We start from the raw sequence: 22,836 nt of genomic DNA, 5'->3' as shown, positions 1-22,836 counted from the left end.
AAGAGCGGAGCGCAGCAGAAAAAAAAGGGGAGAAATCGTGGATGTGACGTGCCGCATCGACACAATGAAATGGCATCATTGGAGCCGTGCACCAGTGGACTGTGCGTTCGTTACGGGTATCTTTCATTGCTGCTCCACGTGCGATGCACGTCTACAGTCCGCCTCTGCGGAACTATTCCTATTTACGACGGTTTGGTTTGATGTGTCCGGTCGATGTCGCTCGAGCGAGGAAGTCCGCCCGTCGTACCTCCCAAAAGTTACACGTCATTGCCATGCACGGTCCTCCGACCGCATCAATGACTCGTCCGTGGCGATGAAACCGTGGGCGGCGGTAACGGTACTACAACGGGATCAGTAGAGAGGCGTGGCGTTTCGGAGTTGCCTTCTTTTAAAACCGCCCGCCCTCTCTCTCTCTCTCTCGCTCTCACTTCAATCACCCACAACTCCCCCCTCTGAATCGATCGGGGAACGCAACATCATCCAAATCGTCACCGAGTATGAATCAATCAATCTATCTCTCTCTCTCTCTCGTTCGCTCCTTTGATCCGATCCATTTCTTTACTCTCGTCCGTTTGTTGGTTTTCGGTTCCGATTAAGTCACGGCTATTCTGCTGCACATTTTTCCATGATCTTAATCTTGTCAATCTCTTCTTTCAAGCATGATTTACTAACTATACATGTCTGATCGATGGGTTTCGTGCACGGGAATTTCTCTTTTTTTCCCTCCCTTTTTATCGGTTCGACGCTGGTTCCAACTTCCAACAGAGGGTGCGCTCATAGGAACGGCTTTCCCATGATTTAGGTGAGAGGATTTGTGCGGTTTCTTTGTGCGCTTGATCTCAAGGCGTGTTGCCTGGGTCGGAAACACAAGGATTTTGATATGTTTGGTCTTTGAATTACTTGAGGATTCCCCTTTTCCTTATTTTTATTTCTCGTTTTGAGCTAAACGATCGGAGAATGGTTCGCATGTTTAATTGCTACATCTAGCTTCGATTGCAGAGCCTTTTATCACTTCTATTCTTGGATGATGGCTGTTCTGGCTTCGAATGGCTACTGCCGCCAGTACTTGGAAACCTTCGACAAAAGGCGAGCCGTACAAGATTTCACCTTCTCTGGTGCGGTCTCCGATTGCAGGTCCCCATATTTTGCAACAGCCCGCGCTGACTGTCCGGCCACGAAGAGACTCCCGCGTATCCTTGCAAAGGCACGCCAGACAGAATTTGATGGCCTCGTCACCGACACTGGTGCCAACAAAATGGTTCCGACCAAGGATTTGGTGAGGAAAAGGATTCCTTCTCATCAGAAACCAGTGCCGATCAATGGTTCTAAGATGGTCGTCATCGGTGCCGGTACGAGCAAGAGGGATAGCACATCAGACCTCGTTCGAACCAAGAAGAATATAGCCCCCAAGGAGATCACTTTCACCGATGAGGTCAAAGTTTTGCCTTTAGATGAAGGTTTCAGTTGGGCCAATGATAATTACAATTACTGGCAAAGGACTATGGACATTTGGAATTTTGTGATTTCTTTACGCATTCGGGTTCTCTTCGACAATGGAAAATGGGCATATATTGATGGGTTTACGGAGGAGAAGCAGGTGAGCATCTTGGAACCTCGTTGAATGATAACGCACTTGCATATATGTGCATATTTTCTATACACCGAACGAAGGTGCTGTGGTCATTGGATCTGTGGTTGTTCCTGTTTGCCCTTAATGAATTTGATCCCTCCATTCATTACTTTGAGCGATGCTACCAAAAACAAGTCAATAGGTCAACATCTCTTACTTTAAGAACGCTTAATCCTTTATTTTCCTTAAAATTCATTGAATGCTTGAACTCATCCTCTGCTAGTTTCAGAACATGGTCTAATTTCTCATTTTAAATATACTTTGGTCATTGATGATTGTTGATGTTTAAAGTTCCTGCATTCTTACAAATAAACGCGCACATTCAACTTGGGTTCCATTTTACAGAAAATCAGAAGGAGGAAAACTGCTTCATGGTTGAGAGAAAAAGCACTACAACTCGGACCAACTTTTATTAAATTAGGGCAGCAATTTTCAACCAGATCTGACATAATCCCTCGGGAGTTTGTAGATGAACTCGCCAAGCTGCAGGTAATTGGCATACGATCAATTTCCAAACTTCACTTCTTTTATGCTTGATGATGCTTTTCTAAATGGTCCCATCAGCTTTTCCTTTGATGTGCTTGATAGACAAATAAAATAAGCTATTGGCTTTATATTGTCAATATTACCACAGTAGAAACGGTTGTTTTGAGCAATCATATTTACATAGTTCCACGTATCTCAGTTACCTTCGATTATGATTGTTGAGCAAACATTTATTTTCATTTCATTTAATTGTTGTGAAACCTAATTTCCCCCCTACTCATTTTGTTTCATCTTATAATTTGCTTGCAGTTATTTTTCGAACATACTTTTATTTTTCCTAGTGGATCGCTTTTTAGTGTTTAGCGTATTAATTGCTGCTAGAAGGTTATTCTTTACAATGTTTGCAAAAATTTCATTGTTTTGGTGCTAGAAAACTTTGCTTGAGAGTCTTCCTCTAACCATGTGGCTTTATTTTTTATTTTTGCAGGACAGGGTACCTGCATTTTCACCAGACAAAGCAAAAGTTTTCATAGAATGTGAGTTGGGTTCTCCAGTTGAGTTATTATTCAAGGAATTCGAAGATCGGCCAATAGCTGCAGCAAGTCTCGGTCAGGTGTTTGATACTACTGGTTTTCCCCCATGTTAAAATTTTGAACTAGGCATAGTAATTATTCAAAACCATGCATATGAATAGATGGTGCCACAGCTTACAACAAGAACTGCATTTTAAATTTTGTTTTTTTTTCCTTTTTCTTTTCCTTTCATGTGCAACTTCTATTTTCGTTATATTGCCAGTGCTATACATAAACCATCATGAAAGCATGGCATTATTATCACTAGATGTAGTTTTTTGAGTTGTTCTTACTGATGATAAGATAATATACACCCATCAACATGGTTATTTTTTCGAGGAGTGTATGATAATGGACCATGACAACTTACTAGCTAAATAGCTAATCTAAGTAGCTACTAACTGATCAAAGTGACACGCTACTTTAGATTCATGAGTATTACAGTCTCCAAACCTTAAATCCTTCATGCTATCAACCGGAGCCACTATTAGTGGTAGCATACCTAGATCTTATGTAGCAATTGATATTTCCATGTTATTTTCAATGTGAAGGTGTGGTTTGATATATTTACTGACCCAATAACTTCTGGGTATATATATTATGCCTAGAACAACATAACCCAAAAATCTAAAAAGTCACTAGTAGATTAGTAGTAGTCCCATGAAACAATATATATAGTTTTGATTTATCACAATCTTCCCTACTCAAAAGCTTAGCAACCTCATTGAGAGGCAACACAATCCAAAATCATGTTCTCTAGTGGCGCCCATGACTTAGTGGTGGCTCTTGTTGTTCAATATACCTACTAACCTAATAACCACATGGCCCAAAATGCTTAAGCATAAGAGTTTAGTGATTGACTCATCTAAACCTAAATAGTAATCCAACTTTTCATCAGTTCTCATATTTGACTATCTAGGTATCACAATCTTCCTACTCAGATTTGATATCCTTGTTAAAAGACACAAATACATCGAGATCATATGCCAAAAAATGGTATATGAGCCTGTTTTCTAATGGTGCCTCCATATCGTGTCATTGTTTTGCATGAGGTCTCTCCCCAACGACAATGATCTCTGAGACTAGATCTTACATTTTTGTGAATTTAACATCATGTTTACTATAGAGTGATTGTTTTTTAATGGCTAGTGTATTTTTTTAGGACCTTTTGATATTATCCTATTTGACTTTAATTTTTATCTTTTTAGGTACATCGAGCAGTCCTTCATAGTGGAGAACGAGTTGTTGTAAAAGTCCAGAGGCCAGGTCTAAAGAAGCTTTTTGACATTGATTTTAGTAAGTCATATTTGCACTATATTGTTTTTCGATACTGTAATAAATTGACTTTATCTGAGATACTACAATATAGTGATACTTGGATGTTTGCTTTTCTATATGGAAAGTCTAAAGAACAAATTAGCACCCTAACACAATGACAGAAACTGTTTACTGTTTTTGCGAAGGAAATGATGCAGGGTAAAATCCACCAGGAATTGATTTAAAGAGAATTGGAAAGACATGGAGGAAGAAATCACAACAAGAACAAAAAGTAAAAAGAGAAAAGGATAAAAGAAAATAGGAGAACAGCTAGGGCAATATCTAAAAATTTAAAAGCTGGTTGGTCTTAGCTCAGTTTGGATTTTTGTTCTGACTCATTTTAGTTACCGATGACTTATGATCTGTTTACAGGAAACCTGAGGCTGATAGCTGAATATTTTCAAAGAAGTGAGACATTTGGAGGTCCTACAAGGGACTGGTTAGACATATATGATGAATGCTCAAGGTAAGTAGTTAACAGCATTGTTCATCCTTTCTCTTGCTTTTAACAATGAGAAAAGCATTTCATATTCTTTCCTATAAAGAATTTATGCATCTTCTGCGTAGATGAGCTGAGTACTATGATATAAAAGGATGAAGCATGCCCAAGTTCAAAGACTGTGAATGACCATAGAAACAATCTAGGACACACAGATTCAATGATGTAAATATGAGTGGTCTGGGGTTTTCATCAACTTCATCATTTAAAAAGAAAATTATATATATGTTGTGAAATCAAATAATTGGTTCTATTTCATTTTTTTCTATTAGATTCTTGTTTGAAGTTTATAATGGCTCATTGACATGTTCCAAAGTAACTGGTTTTTAAATTTACATATTCTTGTGTTCAATTAAGTCATGCACTCCACTGCTTGACTAGAAGTTCTTTCAGTTGTGCCAATTCAAGATTCTGCATGTGCTGCATTTTGCAATAAAAGGAAAAAACTTGGCAAATATAAACTTCTTTGGTAACTGCAAATATTTTTTTTGAGGAAATCATACCAACAATAAGGATTCTCAGCTATGTAATTCCAGGAAATCTGCTAAATTCTGTTAAGCTCTCTTTGCAAATTTGAGACAATAAAATCCAAGATAGCATGTATTTTTATATAGCTCTGATTCATTTGGCATGTGCTTGTAATCTGTTCAGATTCATGGCAATTGCACATGACATTCTTGTTTCTCACTTTCACTTGGGAGTCAAATAAGTTTATTATGAAACTATTTTCTGATAATTTTTATTTAGAATTTCTTGCAATCTTGTGTTTCAGGATATTGTATCAAGAAATTGACTATATCAATGAAGGAAAAAATGCTGATAGATTTCGACGGGATTTTAGAAACTTAAAGTGGGTCCGTGTACCTGTATGTTTCGTTCACTGATGGACCTTTGTATTTAGCTTTCTTTTGGTCTCTCAAAGGTAGATGATCACATCTGAATACTAGTCTGAATCTAACAACATATATGTCTTCTGTTTTTAGCTTATATATTGGGATTACACCTCAAGAAAAGTGCTGACCTTGGAGTATGTTCCAGGTACGTTTGCAACATAAACTTAATTTTTTGAATATGATACACTTTGAAGCATGCAAGTTCGGTCACTTATGGCTGATCATGTTTCAGATGTAATTGACACTGGGATGATGATGAAGCACTAAATTCATTCATGCTAAGTTTTAATTTTACAGCTTGAATTTGACACTGGAGCTTGCTTTTTTTGGGTAGGAATAAAAATAAACAACTTGGATCAGATAGATGCAAAGGGCTATAGTCGCTCTCGGATTGCAACACGTGCAGTAGAATCATACTTGATGCAGGTAAAGAGATTCATTCTTTTTAATTGTATCAATTACTCAATGGCACTTTGGAATTTTAAAATTTTTGATAAATGCCATTGTATCTCTTAAGCCAGTAAAAGAGACATAATCTATTGATTATATTCTTAACACTCCTTATCAAATGTGGGTGGCAGATAGCTCAATGGAACATGTGTAACTTAAATTAATTAGGGATATGTTTCTATTATAAGTATGGCTCGGATAAGATTGGAACACAGGACCTTCAGCTTTGTTGCTACCTTCAATTTTTTATCAATGATTTAAGCCAGTATACGAGGCAACAATCCCATATTCCCTTTTCTCAATGCTTGTTTTCTTTTTTAATGCTTGATTGCTTGATAGATTTAGCAATACTTCCTATTTTATTTGGGGTAATCATGGTAGCTATGGTGCTTCTGGCCTTGTATCACTCAAATGCCAGGAGGACTTGTCCATATCACTCAAATGCCAGGAGAACTCATCCCATAACTTTGTTTCTAAAATGTGTGTGTAGACATTTTGTGTTTGAATCCTGGTTCGTACAACCAGTGGCAAACGCTGGTTCATAATGTATCAAACTGGGAGGCCATTTCACTTAAAACTAGCAATAATGCCCATAATGCTTTACTTACCTTGCTTGCTTAAGAATTTACTTGGTCATTAGATGGTGGTATAATGATGCTGATGGATTTTCATGTCTGTTACACAGTTAAACTGATTTACACTTAACTTGCTTTTACCTTTTGCCAACTCAGATATTGAAGGCTGGCTTCTTTCATGCGGATCCCCATCCAGGAAATATTGCTATTGCAATGGATGAGTCACTTATCTACTATGATTTTGGTATGATGGGTGAAATTAAATCTTTCACCAGGGAGAGATTGCTTCAACTGTTCTATGCAGTCTATGAGAAGGATGTAAACAAGGTATTGACAATAATAATATTACCATGCATGAAGATGATCTGTCATTTGTTTATTTGAGGTCCTCCTCCTATGTGGAATGATCTTTTGTATATAATGTATGGCATCTTGCATGCTCATTTCTAGCTTGTGATATCATACATGCCTTTTACAAGAAATTGCCATATTAAGAGTGGTTTAGGTACATACTTCAATATGTAACATGTTACCTTAAAATTTGATTTCAAGCAAACAACTTGGGTATGAGATGATGTGCTAATTCAGTAGTATATGACAGATGAGCCATGTTTTAGTATAGTGTAACAATAGCATTTTTTTTGTCTGTGTTTATTAATTAGGTATCGTAGTTCATTCGTGCTAGCAAATTTATTAACTTTTTGATGAACTTCTCTGAAAAATCAAATTTTGTAATAATTTTAAATTAAAAACAATTTAATCTAGATATAAATTTATGAAATGGTAATTCTCTGTTTGAATATCTGGTATGCAAATATTTACTACTAGGAACCTTCCCCAGGACAATCTATATTGGCTTAAGTTGTAGATTTGGATTCAGTAATATCTACATGTGCTATAATTGTAATTCTGACATCAAAGGAGTGTCTTAGATGCAGTAGTTTCTGGCATTAATTAGCATCCTTGGATTTATTAACAATTTTGGATTCAACAATGAGTGTTACACAGGTTGTCAGATGTCTGGTTGAACTTGAAGCACTTCAACCAACAGGGGACTTGTCATCGGTTAGCAAAGCCTGCTAATATTCTTAAATCCCTCTTCATCTAATGATAACTACTCAGAGTGAATTTAAATTCTTGTACATTCTGATGATTGTTTAGGTGAGGAGGTCTATAAATTTTGTATTGGATGGTATTTTGAGCCAAACAACCGATCATCAGCAGACTGTTGCAGTAATTGGTGAGGTAGGCTGCATTAGTTGAGTCCTGTACATATAGTGCTAATGTTTCATACAGGTGAATAATTAATAGCTTTTTGTAGGACTTGTTTGCCATAGCAACTGATCAGCCGTTCCGCTTTCCATCCACCTTTACATTTGTCCTGAGGGCATTCATGACCCTTGAAGGTGCATTCTTACATCCAGAGTTGCATACTAAATGTCTTTCATCATCTTCTATATCCTCTCTGTTGCATTGATAATTTTGTTATGTCATCTTAAATCGATTCATTATTCATCTGAGATGTCGTAGTACTTGTGCACTAATTCGTTATTTATCTTAAATCGAGTCCTTTTTTTAATGAACTTAAGTGGATCAATATATACTTCAACTATATTAATCCCATAAAATGTTACTGAATACCTGAACATGTTCAAAGTAACTCAGCTTTAAACTAATGTTGTAGGTTGGATGTGATTTCTGCTTTTAGTTACATGAGTAAACCGGGATAAATTTCTGTCATAGCTAGTGGATTCTGTTATTATTGTAACATTTGTAAGAAATGCAATTTTGTTATATGGATTTTGAGAGAGGGCTTACTATTGATTACTGCATGTAGTTATCATAAGCAGTACAGATACTTTGCTTCAACAGAAGACAAATATGCATCTTCTTTATCTTCTACTTTTGACCTGCAGGCATCGGATATATGTTGGATCCAAAGTTTTCCTTTCCGAAAATTGCTGCACCATATGCTCAGGTAAAAAAAAGGCCATTCTTCATGCCATAATTCAACTTTTGGCATTAGTTTCTTTGTTTCAGCTTTCTGTATTTGCAGCATCATTGTAGGCTGCTTTACGAGATTTTCTTCACACCTTCCTGTTGCCTTATCTTCCTCTTAGAAAATATCTTCATGCATTCAATATTTCGTAAGCTCCTTACCCTCTATATATATATATGTATACTCATTGCCGTGGCAACATTTCTGATTCTACTGCACATCCTCTGTGACCTTAACATTTCAAATTAGTCATATGTATTCATTTATGTTCTCCTTAAATAAGATTCCTTTCATATATGACGGGATCCAATGGGCAACCAAATTCTCATATCTATGTTGTATCATGTTGTTAATCCCTCAGGAATTACTGGACATACGACAGAAGCAACCTGGTGGGACAGAACTTGTTGAGGAGATAAGAAAACAAGCTAATGACGTATGGCGTTTTGCAACTTCTTCTTCTTCTTGTCTTGATAGTTTCCCTCAGTGGTGTCTTTGTTAGACATTCTTATTTCCCTGAACCTCTGTTATAGATGTTTCATGTCGAATATAACCGATCGGTAGTTTGTTCTGCCTAACAAAGACGACGCATTGCCAAACTGCAGGCCAGAGATCTTACTATCTCAATGCCGTACAGGATCCAGAGAATAGAAGAATTTGTGGGCCAACTTGAATCGGGAGACTTAAAGCTTCGCGTCAGGGTGCTCGAGGTATCATTATGAAATGCACAGTCAGTCATTTTGTGTCAAAAAGTCTACATTTAAATTTTAGCAATTATGTATACATAACACACGCACACACACTAACACAACGACCATAAGTGAAGGTGATCGTTCTCATGTGAATATTTGCCACCCCCCATAAGTCCATCAGAGTTTATGTCTGTGCTCATTTAGGCCTGTAGAAAAATACGACTGATAATAAAAGTAGCTTCATATGTAAAAAGCTAAATGTTCTGAAAAAAAATTAGGTCTCAGTAGATGTGAACTTGAGTACGGACAGCAGCAGGATAATTTCCTGCTATAAAGCAACCATGAAAATGGAAGAGAAAAAGAAGCAAGCTGCAGAAAGGACATCTTTTTTCCTTTTGTCTTCACTAATAGAGATATTATCTCCTCACTGCATCTGTACACCCTTTTTTTTTTTGTGGAGAAATTTGCACGTTATACTACTAGTGACCGCGTTCGGTAGTTAACCGATGCACGTTTTAGATGAACCTGCATTATCGTTACTCTATTCTTTTGTTCTTTTCTTTTTTTCTTTTCCCTATTTACCACAAAGCTCAAATTTTTTTTCCAGTCTGAAAGATCCGCAAGAAGAGCCTCAGTATTGCAGATGGCCACCATGTGCTTGGCTCTAAGTGGAACCCTGCTGAATGTCGGCGTCACATTGGGCAGCCAAGGACAGCAAGCCATTGCAAACGGATCGTTCATTGGTGCTGGTAAGAGGCCGATTCAATATGTTCTATGAAATCGAACCTGTTGGCTTTTATATTATTGTTCAATCGAGCCTTATATTTTTAGCATTAAAATTATTGATTATTTTTTCCTCTGCAAAGAGGAAAAAAAAAAAAGAGAGGTACCTATTGTGTTTTCATGAACTTCGCTTGGATTCAGTTCCCACTGTATGGATCTTGCAGGTATTTTCCTGGCACTAGCATTCAGATCCATGGGAAAAGTGAAAAATCTCGAAAAAATCGAGAAGATGATGTGATGATGATCCATCTGATTCGGTCTGGAAAATTTCGAAGAAGTTTAATTCATCCCACTTCAGCAAGATGGTGATTATTTTGATGTGAATGTAAATGCGCATCAGTTGCTAAGAATCATGAGCCAGTAAATGTATTCCCCTAATTTTTTCCCATGTACAAGTTCAATTAAGATGCTTAGACGTGTAATCAATTGTATATATTTTCCCTGGCCAAAAAACAGGTTTTCACATCCATGATTTCAGAAATACATAGAACAAGATTGTTGATATTTTTTTAATATTATTTGCATTGTTATATACATAATGATTGAAAAAATTATTTGTTTAGAAATTTACATAAATTTTCGTAAAGCGTTTTTTACTACATGAAAATATCATTTTATTTTACATAGCAATGCGTTCACCATGTTGGACCTACTTGTCTTATTTTTATGTAAGGGTGGAAGTGGTTATCATCGACGACCATGGGCAAAGAAGGGGTGTGGCCCGTTTTTGCTTGTAGCTTTCACAACTAACAAAAAGACGTAAACGAATGAGCCGTGGAGATTGTGCCTTACACTCATTATATCTTCATCATTGTTAGGTCCGATAAAAGTGAAGGCCAATGGGGATCACTATATCTTCATTATTGGATAGGTCCGATGATGGCGGAGGCTTTGCGCTCATCATTCAAACTCTATGGAAAGAGACGAGGGCAACGACGACTGTAACGATTACAAGTCCGTTGAGACAACATAAAGGGAAGCGGTAGCAGAGACACAAGACATAGGCGGAGTCAGGTCATATCATTTATGAAAAAAATATATGTCGGAATTTCTCAAAGATGTAAGGATTTTTTTTTTTTTTGAAAATTCGCCGGAGAAAGACTTGGGCTCGAATGGAGAGGAGTCGAGTCGGGTGATAACATGTCAGAGCAGATCCGACTTCGCTCGTGACTCATGCCAACAACACTCCCTCCCTCTTCCCACGTGCGCAAGCCCACCTACCAACCTACCTCCCTACCTACCACCATCGACCCATGCAAAGCACTGAAATAAAAAGAAAAGGACAATCCACCAGTACTCCCTTTCCTTGTGATCACATCCAACACATTAATCTGTAGCCGGAGAAGACCTTCCTTCCTTCCTTCCTTCCACAAAGATTAGATTCGGTGCCCAGTGGTGACATGAATCTGTTAGCGCGGTGGCTGTCCAAGTCATGATCACACCTTTTTTTTTTTCTCGGTTTAATTAAAGTGGACATTTAGAAATGCGAAATAATAATAATAATAATAATAATAATAATAATAGCAAGGAGTTGTTGCAATTTTGAAGTATGTACAGAGTGCGAAATGGACGACGGCGATGGATCCCGTCCCGCTGCCCCCCACGTGCGGGGCACTACATATGTGGACCACCCTCGATGTGGTCTACTCCTCCTCCTCTCGGGCCGACGAAGGTGAGCTCTTCCTCCTCCTCTTCCTCCTTCCACCCCTCTCCCCAAAAACCCTAACCCATCTTTCTCTCTTTGCTTCTTCCTTCTTTTCTTTCCCCACATCTCTGTTCCGCTTCCGCATTGTACTCTCTGTCTCCTGGTCTCTTCTTTGCATTTCACCCGTCCTTCTTTCTTTCCCCCCCTTCTCGATTCATCCTCTTGTACGCACGTTGTTTCTATGATAAATTGTTACATTTGAGCTGCTTTTTCATTTCTTTGGCATTATTTTAATCAGATTTCTTGTTTTATTTTTATTTTTTGTTATTTTGGGCGATAAACTTGGCGTCGCTTTTATCTGTTGTGGTTCTGCAGCTTCCTTCTTGTTTCCCTCTTTCTCCATGTAAATTGCTTCTATCATGCCATTTAATTGATTTCTTCTTTGTCTTTTGTGATCTAGAATGATACAACTTTGTGTCATTACTTTTGGCGTTTTTCTTAAAGAACAAATATTTGCTTTAATCTAGTTTGGTTTCGGGTCCAAATATGAGTCTCGTATGATTTGTTTCCCATGCACATGTAACTACCATTTTGATCTGATGCATAAACATATTGCGGTGGTTGCACTGTTAGCCACGCATTAACTGCATCTTCCCGTCTTCTCTTTTCGGTTCTGAGTTTATGTTGCTTGACTGACTGATGGAGTGATGCTTATAAAATTTCTTCTTGTTGTTTTCTTTTAAGACCAGAATAGTGGCTTGTATTAATTATCTCACTTGGATTTGTTGACGGAGGCAGCAATGGCTTCAGATCTGATCCAACCAAGAGGTAAACATATTGCAGAATAAACCATGATACAACATTAGTTTTGGCCAATGAGTTCTATTTAGAATTGCTTTCCTTTGTTTATATACTTTACGGGATCTTAATGACACAGACTTTAGCGACCAGCCATAACAAGTTGAATCATTTTCCTGATCCATTAAGATGGTTGAAAGCTGTATGTAATTTAGTGTGCTAACAGATTTATATTCATCCAATCACTAAGATTTTCGATACCTGAAATCTTTTCCCTATGGAATGTTATGGCTGGTCTAAATGATCTAGTTCAACAAAGATTCTGGATATCGTATCTGTAATTTGTAACTGTTGCAGTCTGTTTTCATTTGATACCTTAGTGTTTGGGTTAATGGTCATGAACTAAAATAGAAACCGACTCAATCTGTGCTTATGTAATGTTCTGAAGCTACCGTGATAGCTCGGGAAAATGCTTTTATACTTGCTGGCAACACCAGTGTCAGTATTGCCAGGCTAAAATGAGTTAATTTTCTCAGAATTGCACAACGCTGACTACGATCGGCTAGTTAAGTCTAGACAATTTAATTGTAAAGAATAAGGTCAACCAGATACAGTTTTGCTGTTGTTTAACATACTTATTTTGTGTCAAGGGATGTATGCTTCATTTTCCAGATCTATCACAACAATTTTTCTTTTCATCGTGGACAGATGTATGTGTTGTTGGTGTTGCACGTACACCAATGGGTAGCTTTCTTGGTGCTTTGTCTTCTTTGTCGGCAACCAAACTCGGATCTGTAGCGATTGAATGTAAGACCTATATAATTTTTTCCTACCTTCTCATCTTTATACCCTCCTAATCCGTTCGATATTCTGAGATATTGTTCATATTGTTCAGGTGCTCTTAAAAGGGCTGGCATTGATCCAGCACTTGTGCAAGAAGTCTTTTTTGGCAATGTTTTGAGTGCAAATCTTGGGCAAGCTCCTGCTAGGCAAGCTGCACTAGGTGCTGGAATACCAAATACTGTTGTTTGTACTACCATCAACAAAGTCTGTGCATCTGGAATGAAGGGTACAATCTTCATTAAGATTTACCTAAATTTTTTGGCTGGCAAGTCCTATGCATTTAATGATTATTTTATATTCACAGCCACAATGTTTGCGGCACAGAGTATCCAGCTGGGTATCAATGATGTAGTTGTGGCAGGTGGCATGGAAAGCATGTCAAATGCCCCTAAATATGTTGCAGAAGCAAGGTTGGTTGTTTATATGACTTTCGTCCTTCCCTGATGATCTCTCTACGGTATTCATTGGAAAATCACAGCTAAATTTCTGCTCAAAATTTGTAGATAATTTTGGGTGTGTTATGATAGGTAAGTCTAAAAGAAACTAAAAAATTACCCGTGTAACATATTCAGTTCATGGATTATTGTTTTCTCTGTGGAGTATCAATGATTTGGTGATTGATTAAGATAAAACAAGGTCTTTTCACATATTCCAGATGGTAAATTAGAAAGAAGTTCAGTAATTAAAATGATTATGTATGTTATTAGTGAGATATGGGGAACTTTAGTAAGATTCTTCTATTCAAAGTTTTGATTCTGAAAGCAGTCTCTGCCATCATAGTTGATAACTTTAATTGCACAACCACATATATAAAATTTCAATGGTTGATGTGCAAGACTATATTGGTACTTATGAAGACAACAGAATTCTTTGTTTCATTCTTTTTCCCTTCTTTCTTCAACTAGCACGACAAGTTTCATCATGCCTTCTTCTGTCGATTTTGCACGTTTGTGTTCTCCATTTGGCTGGCCTTCTTCTGACAGACTGATTTTTCAAGTGAAAATACATGATTTTACCATTCTCCATTGCAAATTTTATGCAGAAAGGGTTCTCGATTTGGACATGATACTCTAGTTGATGGAATGCTTAAGGATGGTCTTTGGGATGTATACAATAACTATGCCATGGGAATGTGTGCTGAACTTTGTGCTGATCATCATTTGATAACAAGGGAAGAGCAGGTAATCCTTCGTCACTTACCTATTCCGTACCTGGTTGTTTAGCATTTTTGTTCTCTGCGTAATATTTATGCTTTTTTCATGTGAACAATATCAAGTATTTGGTAAAATCGTAACATTATCCATGTGCCTTGATCTTCAAGTAACTGTTTACAAGTCATGTATTTGTTAGTAGAGAAGGTTTACTGGTCTCTTTGAGATTTACTTTTGATGTCAGCAAACCTCTTTGCACATATTTGATGTTACTGATAGCTGATGCTAACACACAATGCTTGTGTTTCATTCTAAATACTGTTATATTTATGTTAATGCATCTTTCTCTAACATACAGCATGTGATCAGTTGTAAGTGGTTGGCTATGTCCAATCCTTGCTAAATTTTCTTCCTTTTTCTGCTTGATATTTCTGTCGTACTAATGTCTAATTCATTATGCTCAGGTCTATTAAAGCATCAATTTTTTTCCAGCTCCAGATCTTTTAATTCCCCAATTAGTCCCATGTCAAAGGTGGATGGTGGGTTAGGTTACTTGGACATGGGGTTAAAGGCCTGTCATTTACGTTGTTGGGTTTGTAGGTCTATCAGGTTGGACTGTGACAATTGGTCCAGAGCAACTCTGTGGGTGTTTGACATATGATGTTAGTTTGAATTGTCTATTGATTTATTTTCAACATGTAAACATTCTTTATATGTTTCCATGTATTCTTTTCTGATATATTTTTACTCTGGTAAAGAAAGGTAGTAATGTGTAATATAATGATTTCCTGGACAGTTCTGTGGTATTGGCAATGAGGTCTATGTATTGTGGTTTATCTTCATAGATCACAAAATTATCACATTTGTATCTTCTTTTGTTCATATAGGATGATTATGCTATTCAAAGCAATGAGCGTGGTATAACTGCAAAGACTAGTGGTGCATTTGCATGGGAAATAGCTCCAGTTAGTCCCTCTATCTCTAGTAAATTGTTGCTGAATATCATAGGCGAGAAGTTGTTCCATTTGTATTATGCTTTTCAGGTTGAAGTATCAGCAGGCAGAGGAAAACCATCAGTGATCATTGATAAGGATGAAAGCCTAGAAAAGGTAAAGTCACTAAGCAGGATTGCTTACTTTAATCGATTAGCCTGTTGTATTTTTCTATAATTTCTTGTTTAGTACCTTGATTTTTTTGTTAAAATGGAAAGTAGGGTATTTATTTACCTTTTCTTTCGAAGCATTGAGTACTCTGTTTTATCATGTAATAGTATGCTGCGTATTTTTCTTCATATTGTTCTCTTTTCCATAATCCAAATTCTTTGATTCATTATTGGATGTTAACCCTGCTGTCATTTTCTATCCACTTATTTCTCTCTTCTTTGAGTTTGCTAGTTTGATCCTGTAAAACTGAGGAAGCTCAGGCCAAGTTTTAAGGACAATGGTGGTACAGTTACAGCTGGAAATGCATCTAGTATCAGGTAATTTTGACTTTTCTTGATGTCACTGTTGCATTCTTGGGGATAAAAGTTTAAATTGAAAAGAAGCATAAACGTACTACTAAGTATTTCTTTTTCTAACGATCTCTTGCACTGTTCATAGAAGTTGCACTGTAGCAGTGTTGCAGTACAGTACACTGTTGCAATGCACTGTAGCAGTGCTAGAGTATACCGCTCGGTACACCTGGGTGTACCGCTCAGTACACCGTACTGGTACCGAGCCGAGATCGAAACACCCGTACGGTACGGTATTGCGAACCTTGCTGATATATGCATACTGTCCATGACATGGTCCTGAAAACTGAAATTTAAAGGATAGTAAAAAAGAGACCTTGTCGTGTCTCATGTTTGCTTGTCTTTTGGTAATGTACAAAAGTTCAAGTATCATAGACATTGAAGTATAGTCCACGAGTATGGCTTAGTTTTACCTTTTGTTGCTGGACATCGTGAGTGCTTTTAAATCCACCATGTCATGTCGTTTTTTATGTTTAAATTGTTGTTATCTCAATCTAAAGCTTCAGTAGAAGTGATTATGTATTCCTCACCCTTCTATCCGAGGTTGCAAGTTTCTGTCCAAAGCCCCTACCAGTCCCTGGTCACATTGGAATGCATCTGGTATGTACCAACATACCAACACATGGTATGCTAGAATTCCGATGGACACGGACCAAAGAGAGAGAGAAGAGGAGGAGGAGAGGAGGAGAAGGATGAGCAACAGAGGAGGAGAGGAAGAGGGCTGTTGGAACAGTGGTTGACAGCTGTTTTGGCTGTCAACAACAGACTGTTGACAATCAACAGCTGTTGCCAGCCTGTACAAAAACAAAAAAACTAGTTCAAACCAGACCATGCGTAATTGCCTGGTTTGGGGGTCGATCCTATTTGGATCGGTAAATAACAGTTAGAACACACCAGTTCAACCGAACCTTGCTCCTACGATTGTCAACTCGTTGATAGCCATGTCCATCACATTTTCATATGAACAGTTCACTTTCACGTCATTGCTATTACTAATTGTAATATCTTTGGCATGATGTGGGAATTTCATTTTGTTCCTTGTTCTCTGAAATCTGAGTATGATCTGATTCTTATTAAGATTCACTTGAAGTGTGATACTAGATTAACCAGCTAAATTTTAATTTTAATCTTGTATTTTATACCATTTGATGTCTTCCCTTTGATTTGATTTTTATCAGTGATGGTGCTGCTGCTTTAGTCCTAGTAAGTGGAAAGAAGGCTCTAGAACTGGGATTGCAAGTGATTGCAAAGATCAGAGGCTATGCTGATGCTGCTCATGTACAGCTTATTAAGATTTAGAAAGACTATCTCGTCATGGCTATGCATGATATATAATTTCTGTGTGGCTTGGGAGACTTATAAATTTATACAAAGATATCATATTTCATCCTTTCTGTGAAGGTGTCCTATAACAATAGAGGCTGAGTTGAGTTTTCTTAGACAGGCCCCCGAGTTATTCACAACAGCACCTGCACTTGCAATTCCAAAAGCTATTTCAAATGCTGGCTTGGAGGCTTCTCAAGTAGATTATTATGAAATAAATGAAGCTTTCTCTGTATGTATCTGCAGTTGCAGTTTCTCATAATTTTGCTCAATCTCATTTAATCCTAATAATCACACTATCCAAGCAGACTAACGCCTGGTTCTCCTTGACAGGTCGTCGCCCTCGCAAATCAAAAGCTTCTTTCGCTCCCTTCTGTGAGTCCTGTGGATTTTATTTGTATCTTTAAAAGCTCAAGTGTTGGAGCTTTACCCATTTCTTTTCTTTGCAGGAGTCTATATGTATCATGTTTTGATGTTACTTTATTATATGACACTGCCCTGTTTGCTTATTTACCCATAGGATAAAGTTAATGTTCATGGTGGGGCTGTATCCTTGGGACACCCTCTAGGTTGCAGTGGAGCTCGCATACTGGTCACCTTGCTAGGGGTATGCACCAAATCTTGGCAGTCGGTTGTTTTTCTTCTTGATCTGATGTTGGATGCTCAGTTTTTGATGTCAGTACTTGTTTTCATACGTCTCGAGACTGGTGTTAGATGTTAGTGATTTAACAATTACTATATCTAAATGCCAAAGATTAGGTTTATTTAAGAATTTACTAATAAATAATTTCATGTCAGAAGCATACACTCTCTGATCAGCAGTTATTAGCTTTCGTTCTTAAATTTTGATAGGTTTTGAGACAAAGAAACAGCAAGATTGGAGTTGCTGGTGTCTGCAACGGTGGCGGGGGAGCCTCTGCACTCGTTTTAGAGCTCCTGTAGCTTCATTTGATCCAGTAAGTTTCCCACATATCGTGATATATTTTTCTCTAGAATATTAAAAATTTGTTAGGAGCCAATGTATCGAATATACCAGTAGAATCAAAGATGGATACTGAGAACCAAGTTCCCTATAGCTCGGTATTGATCTGTGTTCACTTTAGTATTCTTTCAAGTGACATCAGTAGGTATAGATAGATAGATAGGTCCACCATATACAATGGGGGGGGAATACTGTAAGGTCCCAGTCTGATAAAGGTGCCAAAACTGGTACCGGACAGGATTTTGAACCTTGATGATGGTAGCAGTAACAACATGCCCACTTAGTAGTTTTCATAGGTAAAACATACGGAAATTGATCTCTGCATGAGTGACTTACAACTTGTTCTCATGTAGCATTTGCCGAGAGCAAGGAACCTAATTCATATTTGACGACTGTGTCTCCCCCAAATGAGTTTTTTTCTTAATGTGCAGCAGGTGTGTGTGTCATCTGGCAGCGGAGCGGAGCCTTCGTCCTCTATCCTCATGGAAATTTTCTTTTCTTTCTCTGGCTCCATTTATTTTCTAGTTGGCGAATGTTGTGATCCACTCCCAGAAACATCTTTGATCTGAGAAACATATTTTCTCATCATCGGAATAAATTCATTTTCTTTTTTTTTACATTGATCACTGCACTGCATACTTACTGGGATGCAAAACATATGTTGGCTGGAACCGAGATTTCATTCGAATGCCTGATTGGGGAAAATGGAATATGTGAAATTCGATAAAGTTCCTCCAAAAGAAACAAAGGGAGAGAAGTAAACAAAACAAAATAGAAATCGATTCCTGCCTTTGAGTCCATAGAGAAAACTTCATTTCTTTGAGATTTCTTAATAATCATTTTGTTTCTTGGGTGTCAACCGTCGCTGAATAATAATAATAATAATAATAATAATAATAATAATAATATATCGGCAATCCTCCCACCACAAACAAAACAACCCGTTTGCACCGTTAAGCAGCCGCTACCGCTTTACCCGCTTCGTCACCGTTCCGTCCACTTGGCCGCTCCCGTCTTTGCCTAAATCAGTCCCTTTCCTCCTCCCATCCGTAACGGAACAGCCCGTTTCCGTTACGGCCCGCGTAACCACGTAGCTCAGCCCATCTCCCCCACACTATAAATACCGTCTCCGACCCCGAAACTATTTCGTCCTTCACGATTCTCCCCCCTTTCCCGCTTCGTTTACCTCTCGCCCTCTCCCTTCCCTTCCCTTCCCTTCCCTTCTCATCAATTCCTTTTTCGTCACCGTAAGACCATGTCGGTAAGTGCTGATTCGTTTCCCCCCTTCTCTTTGCTTGTTTTGATGACCCTATGGATTGTTTGCAGATGTGTGATTATTTGGTTGGTATTATGGGATTAATCTCGTTAGGGCTTCGAGGTTTGATGGCTGAGATTGGTGGACGAGATTTGCATCGCTCCTCTTTTCTCCTCCTATTCTCTTGTTTGCTCATTGCCTATCGATGATTTGGATCGTTATCTGGGTGTCGATTTAAACGTTCCGTTGTTTGCAGCTGTGATTTTGGTTTCCTTCTGTGCGTATTTGGAAGTTTGCCTTAATCCGGTAGATATGGCAGATATTCGGTACGTCGATGTTTAGGGATTCTTTCAATGTTTTTCGCTTGCATTTCGCGAGGGATTCTCCCTTATTTGATCCGAAATGTGATGGATTTTCTTTTTTAGTTTGTGCTTTTAGGCCGTAAATCAAGATCATGAGGTCTTTCTTTCTTTCCTTTAATCCTTATCCACTTTTGGGCTTTCTTTATGTTCTTGTCGTATAATCCTGAAATAAATGCTTTCCTCTGGATACTTTTTAAATGTCGTTGGCGAAGTATCGTCTCTCTCTTTGCTATCCTGTTTTCAGCCCCCATATAGATCACCATATGGTGCTTATCCACATTCAGGTAGTTGTGGTTTTATATGGTCGATGGGGGTCATACTCGATGGTGTTCGGCATTATTCCTCAGAGGCATGTGTCAAATGCCAGATTATATTTTGACCCATGCTGATGAGCATCGAATTTCCTGCATTTACCTATATGAAAAAATTAACTGCAGCGTAACAAGTCCAAAAATATAGGCAATTTATGAAGCCATGATAAGCATCCATTGAATTAAACAAATTTTTGGATCAAATATATAAGCTCACATGTTTTTATAACCGAGTATGATCTTAGCGTAGAAGTAGCCAAAGATGTTGCTTTGGGGCTTTTAAAACTTTTTGAAAATTGATCAGCCACATGCTATAAGGTTTCACAATCCAGTTGATGTCATTCTGGATTAGATTTGGCCCAAGCTGGCAAAAACCTTTAGGTTCATTTTCAGGATGAGTAGTAGTTCTTCGTGCAATGATTGCTGATTCCATCAGCCACTCTTAATTGGTTTGTATATCCCAACTATTTGGGGTAGGCTTCATTTATCTTTTCATTCCATCGGATTCTATCGAGGGCAATATCAGATGTACCAATTTAGAATAATTTTATGGGTGGATCAGAGGAAGACCAGTGCAATCTTGGTTTGAAACAATAAGGATGGTTTTCATGACCTTTGACTTGTAACATTTCCCTACGGTTAGAACAAATTTGGAAAATTAACCTTGTAGTTGAAACAAAATAGTAGCAAGCCCCATTTTTTTTTTCTTTTCTTTTTTTATGCCTCGACTTGGCTTTTGAGTGTGATGCATTAGATGCAAATACCAAATTTGTACACTGATGGAGTCTATTCACATATTTATTTGTATTTTATAATAAAAATAATGTCTAATTCTTTCCCGCAATTTTGTTTTCGCATGTGAGGTTGTCATTACTTTTGTTGTGCATCTCACATATCAGGTTATGAGAGGGCAGAGAGGACTTTTGGTTAATGTAGCTGAAGTGATTAGTGGCTCATGGAAATAATGAGATACACAATCTTTATGGGTATCATCCAAACAGAACCGAACATCATGTCCCAATCCCACGTTCTTTGTCGTTTTGCTGTGGAAACTCTTCACATGATAAATCCATCAAGATCATCCATGCTGGGGGAAAAAATGAGAGAGAAGGGAAAAGGGATGGGGATTCCCTGCCTCCTCTCGATTTTCCTCGGTAACTTTGTAGCAATGAGGCAATGATTTGCCCAAATTTGGTTGGATATGGGTGGTTCCATCATCCAGGAAATGGGACATGAAGCAATTAAACGCTTTCTTTCTTTAGAAGAATGCCTCTGATACGAATGAAGCTTCATTGCCTCATGGCATCTTCATCATTGGTTTGTGTAAATGGACTTCAACATCATTCACTTTTCATTAGTTATAAAAAAAAAATGCACATTTGCCGGCATTTATATTTGAAACTTGATATGCACTGATGAAACAAGACGGATGTTATAACATTTGTAGCCTGCCATATTTCAGTAATATCCAATTGGTAATAAATGTGTTTGGTTTTCCAGGAGGACAAGGGTCGGCCCTTGCCTAAGTTTGGCGAGTGGGATGTCAACGATCCTGCTTCTGCAGAGGGGTTCACTGTGATCTTTAATAAAGCTAGAGATGAGAGGAAAACAGGTGGCAATTCACGTGAAACGGACTCTCCCGGGAAGGGAGGAACAGCTTTTAAACATGGACCTTATGCTTCCAAGCCTAATGCTGTAAGTACTTTCTGAGCATCTCATGTTAGGCCCCGTTATCATCTCAATTCCTTATTCGGAACGTTGTTGTTATGTGTTGAATTTTTGATGGTCAACCTGCAGCGCCTAGATATTATATATATGGCTTGTATAACCATTTGACTTTTTGTGTTGTGTGTCTGCAGAAGAAATGGTTTTGTTGTATGTATGCAGCACCGGAAGCGTAAGGAGGAGGGTTCATGTGACCGACAAGTTATGGTATTGGATGTGTTCGTTTCACGTCATTTTCAAGAACCAGGAAGCGCTGGTCCTGTGATCATCTGATTATATTAGAGTTTGTTGAAGGTTAGATGGCATGAGTGGGCAAAGACCGGAAGCAAACTAGGGGACATGAGATGAGATGAGATGAGATGGGAGAAGCTGGGAATTATCTTTATATATATATATATATATATATAAGAATATAAACATGTACTAAAGGGGGGGGACGTGTACTCAAGTTTGATTTGTCTAATTCTATTTCAAACCTTTCTGGAGTGCTGCTGTTTCCATGTATTATGGCATGGTTCTTTTAGAGCTGGTGGAATGAATCTGTTGCGAATGAGTATTGATGATATGCTGCTCGCCCGCTACTATTTATTTCAGAGCTAACTGTATAATAATGAGGGGTTTATTATGTTTGATTTAACATAAACCGTCGTCGACTGCACATAGATGTATAGGAATTATAAACGGTAGGAGGAGGATGATGTCGTCTCAAAGAAGAGTTGGCATTCCTTTCTAAATGAGGTGTGTATTTATTTAATTGGAATAAAGCGGCGACATGGGAGCCGATGTCCCAGTAAAGTACTTGTGGTGCAGCAGCAGGATTTGTTTTTTTCTTTTTGTGAATCACTCAGCAAGAAGCTGCTTATGGGGTGGGTGGGTGGTCGAGAGGCAGGCACGAGATAAACAGTGGAGATCCCAAGTCTCAAGCTCAGGTTGCGGGTCGAGGAACCCCAAGTCTTGACGAATACGATGTTTCTTTAATGCTTCGGACACACGGATCGCTTACCTTTACGCACGAGCGAGCATTCCAACCAT

At 38.1% G+C, this 22,836-nt stretch overlaps 3 protein-coding genes across 7 annotated transcripts; all 3 read left to right on the top strand.

Moving 5' to 3' along the window:
* The first annotated feature begins 363 nt into the window (after positions 1 to 363).
* Positions 364 to 10,409, top strand: LOC103981212 (protein ACTIVITY OF BC1 COMPLEX KINASE 7, chloroplastic). Of its 2 annotated transcripts, none has more exons than XM_009397862.3 (18): positions 364 to 495; positions 1,000 to 1,597; positions 1,976 to 2,119; positions 2,604 to 2,729; positions 3,897 to 3,984; positions 4,378 to 4,471; positions 5,277 to 5,370; positions 5,488 to 5,542; positions 5,732 to 5,823; positions 6,579 to 6,749; positions 7,431 to 7,487; positions 7,584 to 7,667; positions 7,744 to 7,828; positions 8,339 to 8,400; positions 8,783 to 8,857; positions 9,027 to 9,131; positions 9,721 to 9,862; positions 10,061 to 10,409. In XM_009397862.3, the coding sequence occupies exons 2-18, from the start codon at positions 1,025 to 1,027 to the stop codon at positions 10,132 to 10,134; spliced, it is 2,121 nt and encodes a 706-aa protein (XP_009396137.2). In that variant the 5' UTR covers positions 364 to 495; positions 1,000 to 1,024; the 3' UTR covers positions 10,135 to 10,409. The 2 variants fall into 2 exon arrangements, with proteins under 2 accessions (XP_009396137.2, XP_064961134.1); XM_065105062.1 differs by lacking the exon at positions 364 to 495 and adding an exon at positions 663 to 802.
* A 1,135-nt stretch (positions 10,410 to 11,544) lies between these two features.
* Positions 11,545 to 18,768, top strand: LOC103981201 (acetyl-CoA acetyltransferase 2). Of its 4 annotated transcripts, none has more exons than XM_065105067.1 (15): positions 11,545 to 11,568; positions 12,291 to 12,369; positions 13,048 to 13,146; positions 13,235 to 13,408; positions 13,487 to 13,592; positions 14,225 to 14,363; positions 15,221 to 15,298; positions 15,377 to 15,442; positions 15,728 to 15,813; positions 17,025 to 17,124; positions 17,291 to 17,401; positions 17,503 to 17,544; positions 17,690 to 17,776; positions 18,022 to 18,125; positions 18,586 to 18,768. In XM_065105067.1, exons 2-14 carry the CDS (start codon positions 12,342 to 12,344, stop codon positions 18,109 to 18,111), a joined length of 1,206 nt encoding a protein of 401 aa, XP_064961139.1. In that variant the 5' UTR covers positions 11,545 to 11,568; positions 12,291 to 12,341; the 3' UTR covers positions 18,112 to 18,125; positions 18,586 to 18,768. The 4 variants fall into 4 exon arrangements, with proteins under 4 accessions (XP_064961139.1, XP_064961137.1, XP_018684957.1 ...); XM_065105065.1 differs by having other exon boundaries at positions 18,583 to 18,768; XM_018829412.2 differs by lacking the exon at positions 11,545 to 11,568 and adding an exon at positions 11,599 to 11,704.
* A 540-nt stretch (positions 18,769 to 19,308) lies between these two features.
* On the top strand, positions 19,309 to 22,289 carry LOC135609154 (protein NOI4-like). Its single transcript, XM_065102251.1, has 3 exons — positions 19,309 to 19,412; positions 21,580 to 21,774; positions 21,939 to 22,289. The coding sequence occupies exons 1-3, from the start codon at positions 19,407 to 19,409 to the stop codon at positions 21,978 to 21,980; spliced, it is 243 nt and encodes an 80-aa protein (XP_064958323.1). The 5' UTR covers positions 19,309 to 19,406; the 3' UTR covers positions 21,981 to 22,289.
* The last annotated feature ends 547 nt before the right edge of the window (positions 22,290 to 22,836 follow it).

The sequence above is a fragment of the Musa acuminata genome, chromosome BXJ2-4 (assembly GCF_036884655.1).
Source record: "Musa acuminata AAA Group cultivar baxijiao chromosome BXJ2-4, Cavendish_Baxijiao_AAA, whole genome shotgun sequence".
NCBI lineage: Eukaryota > Viridiplantae > Streptophyta > Magnoliopsida > Zingiberales > Musaceae > Musa > Musa acuminata.
The sequence above is the reverse complement of the archived record's forward strand: the minus strand, read 5'-3'. Positions and strand labels throughout refer to the sequence as shown.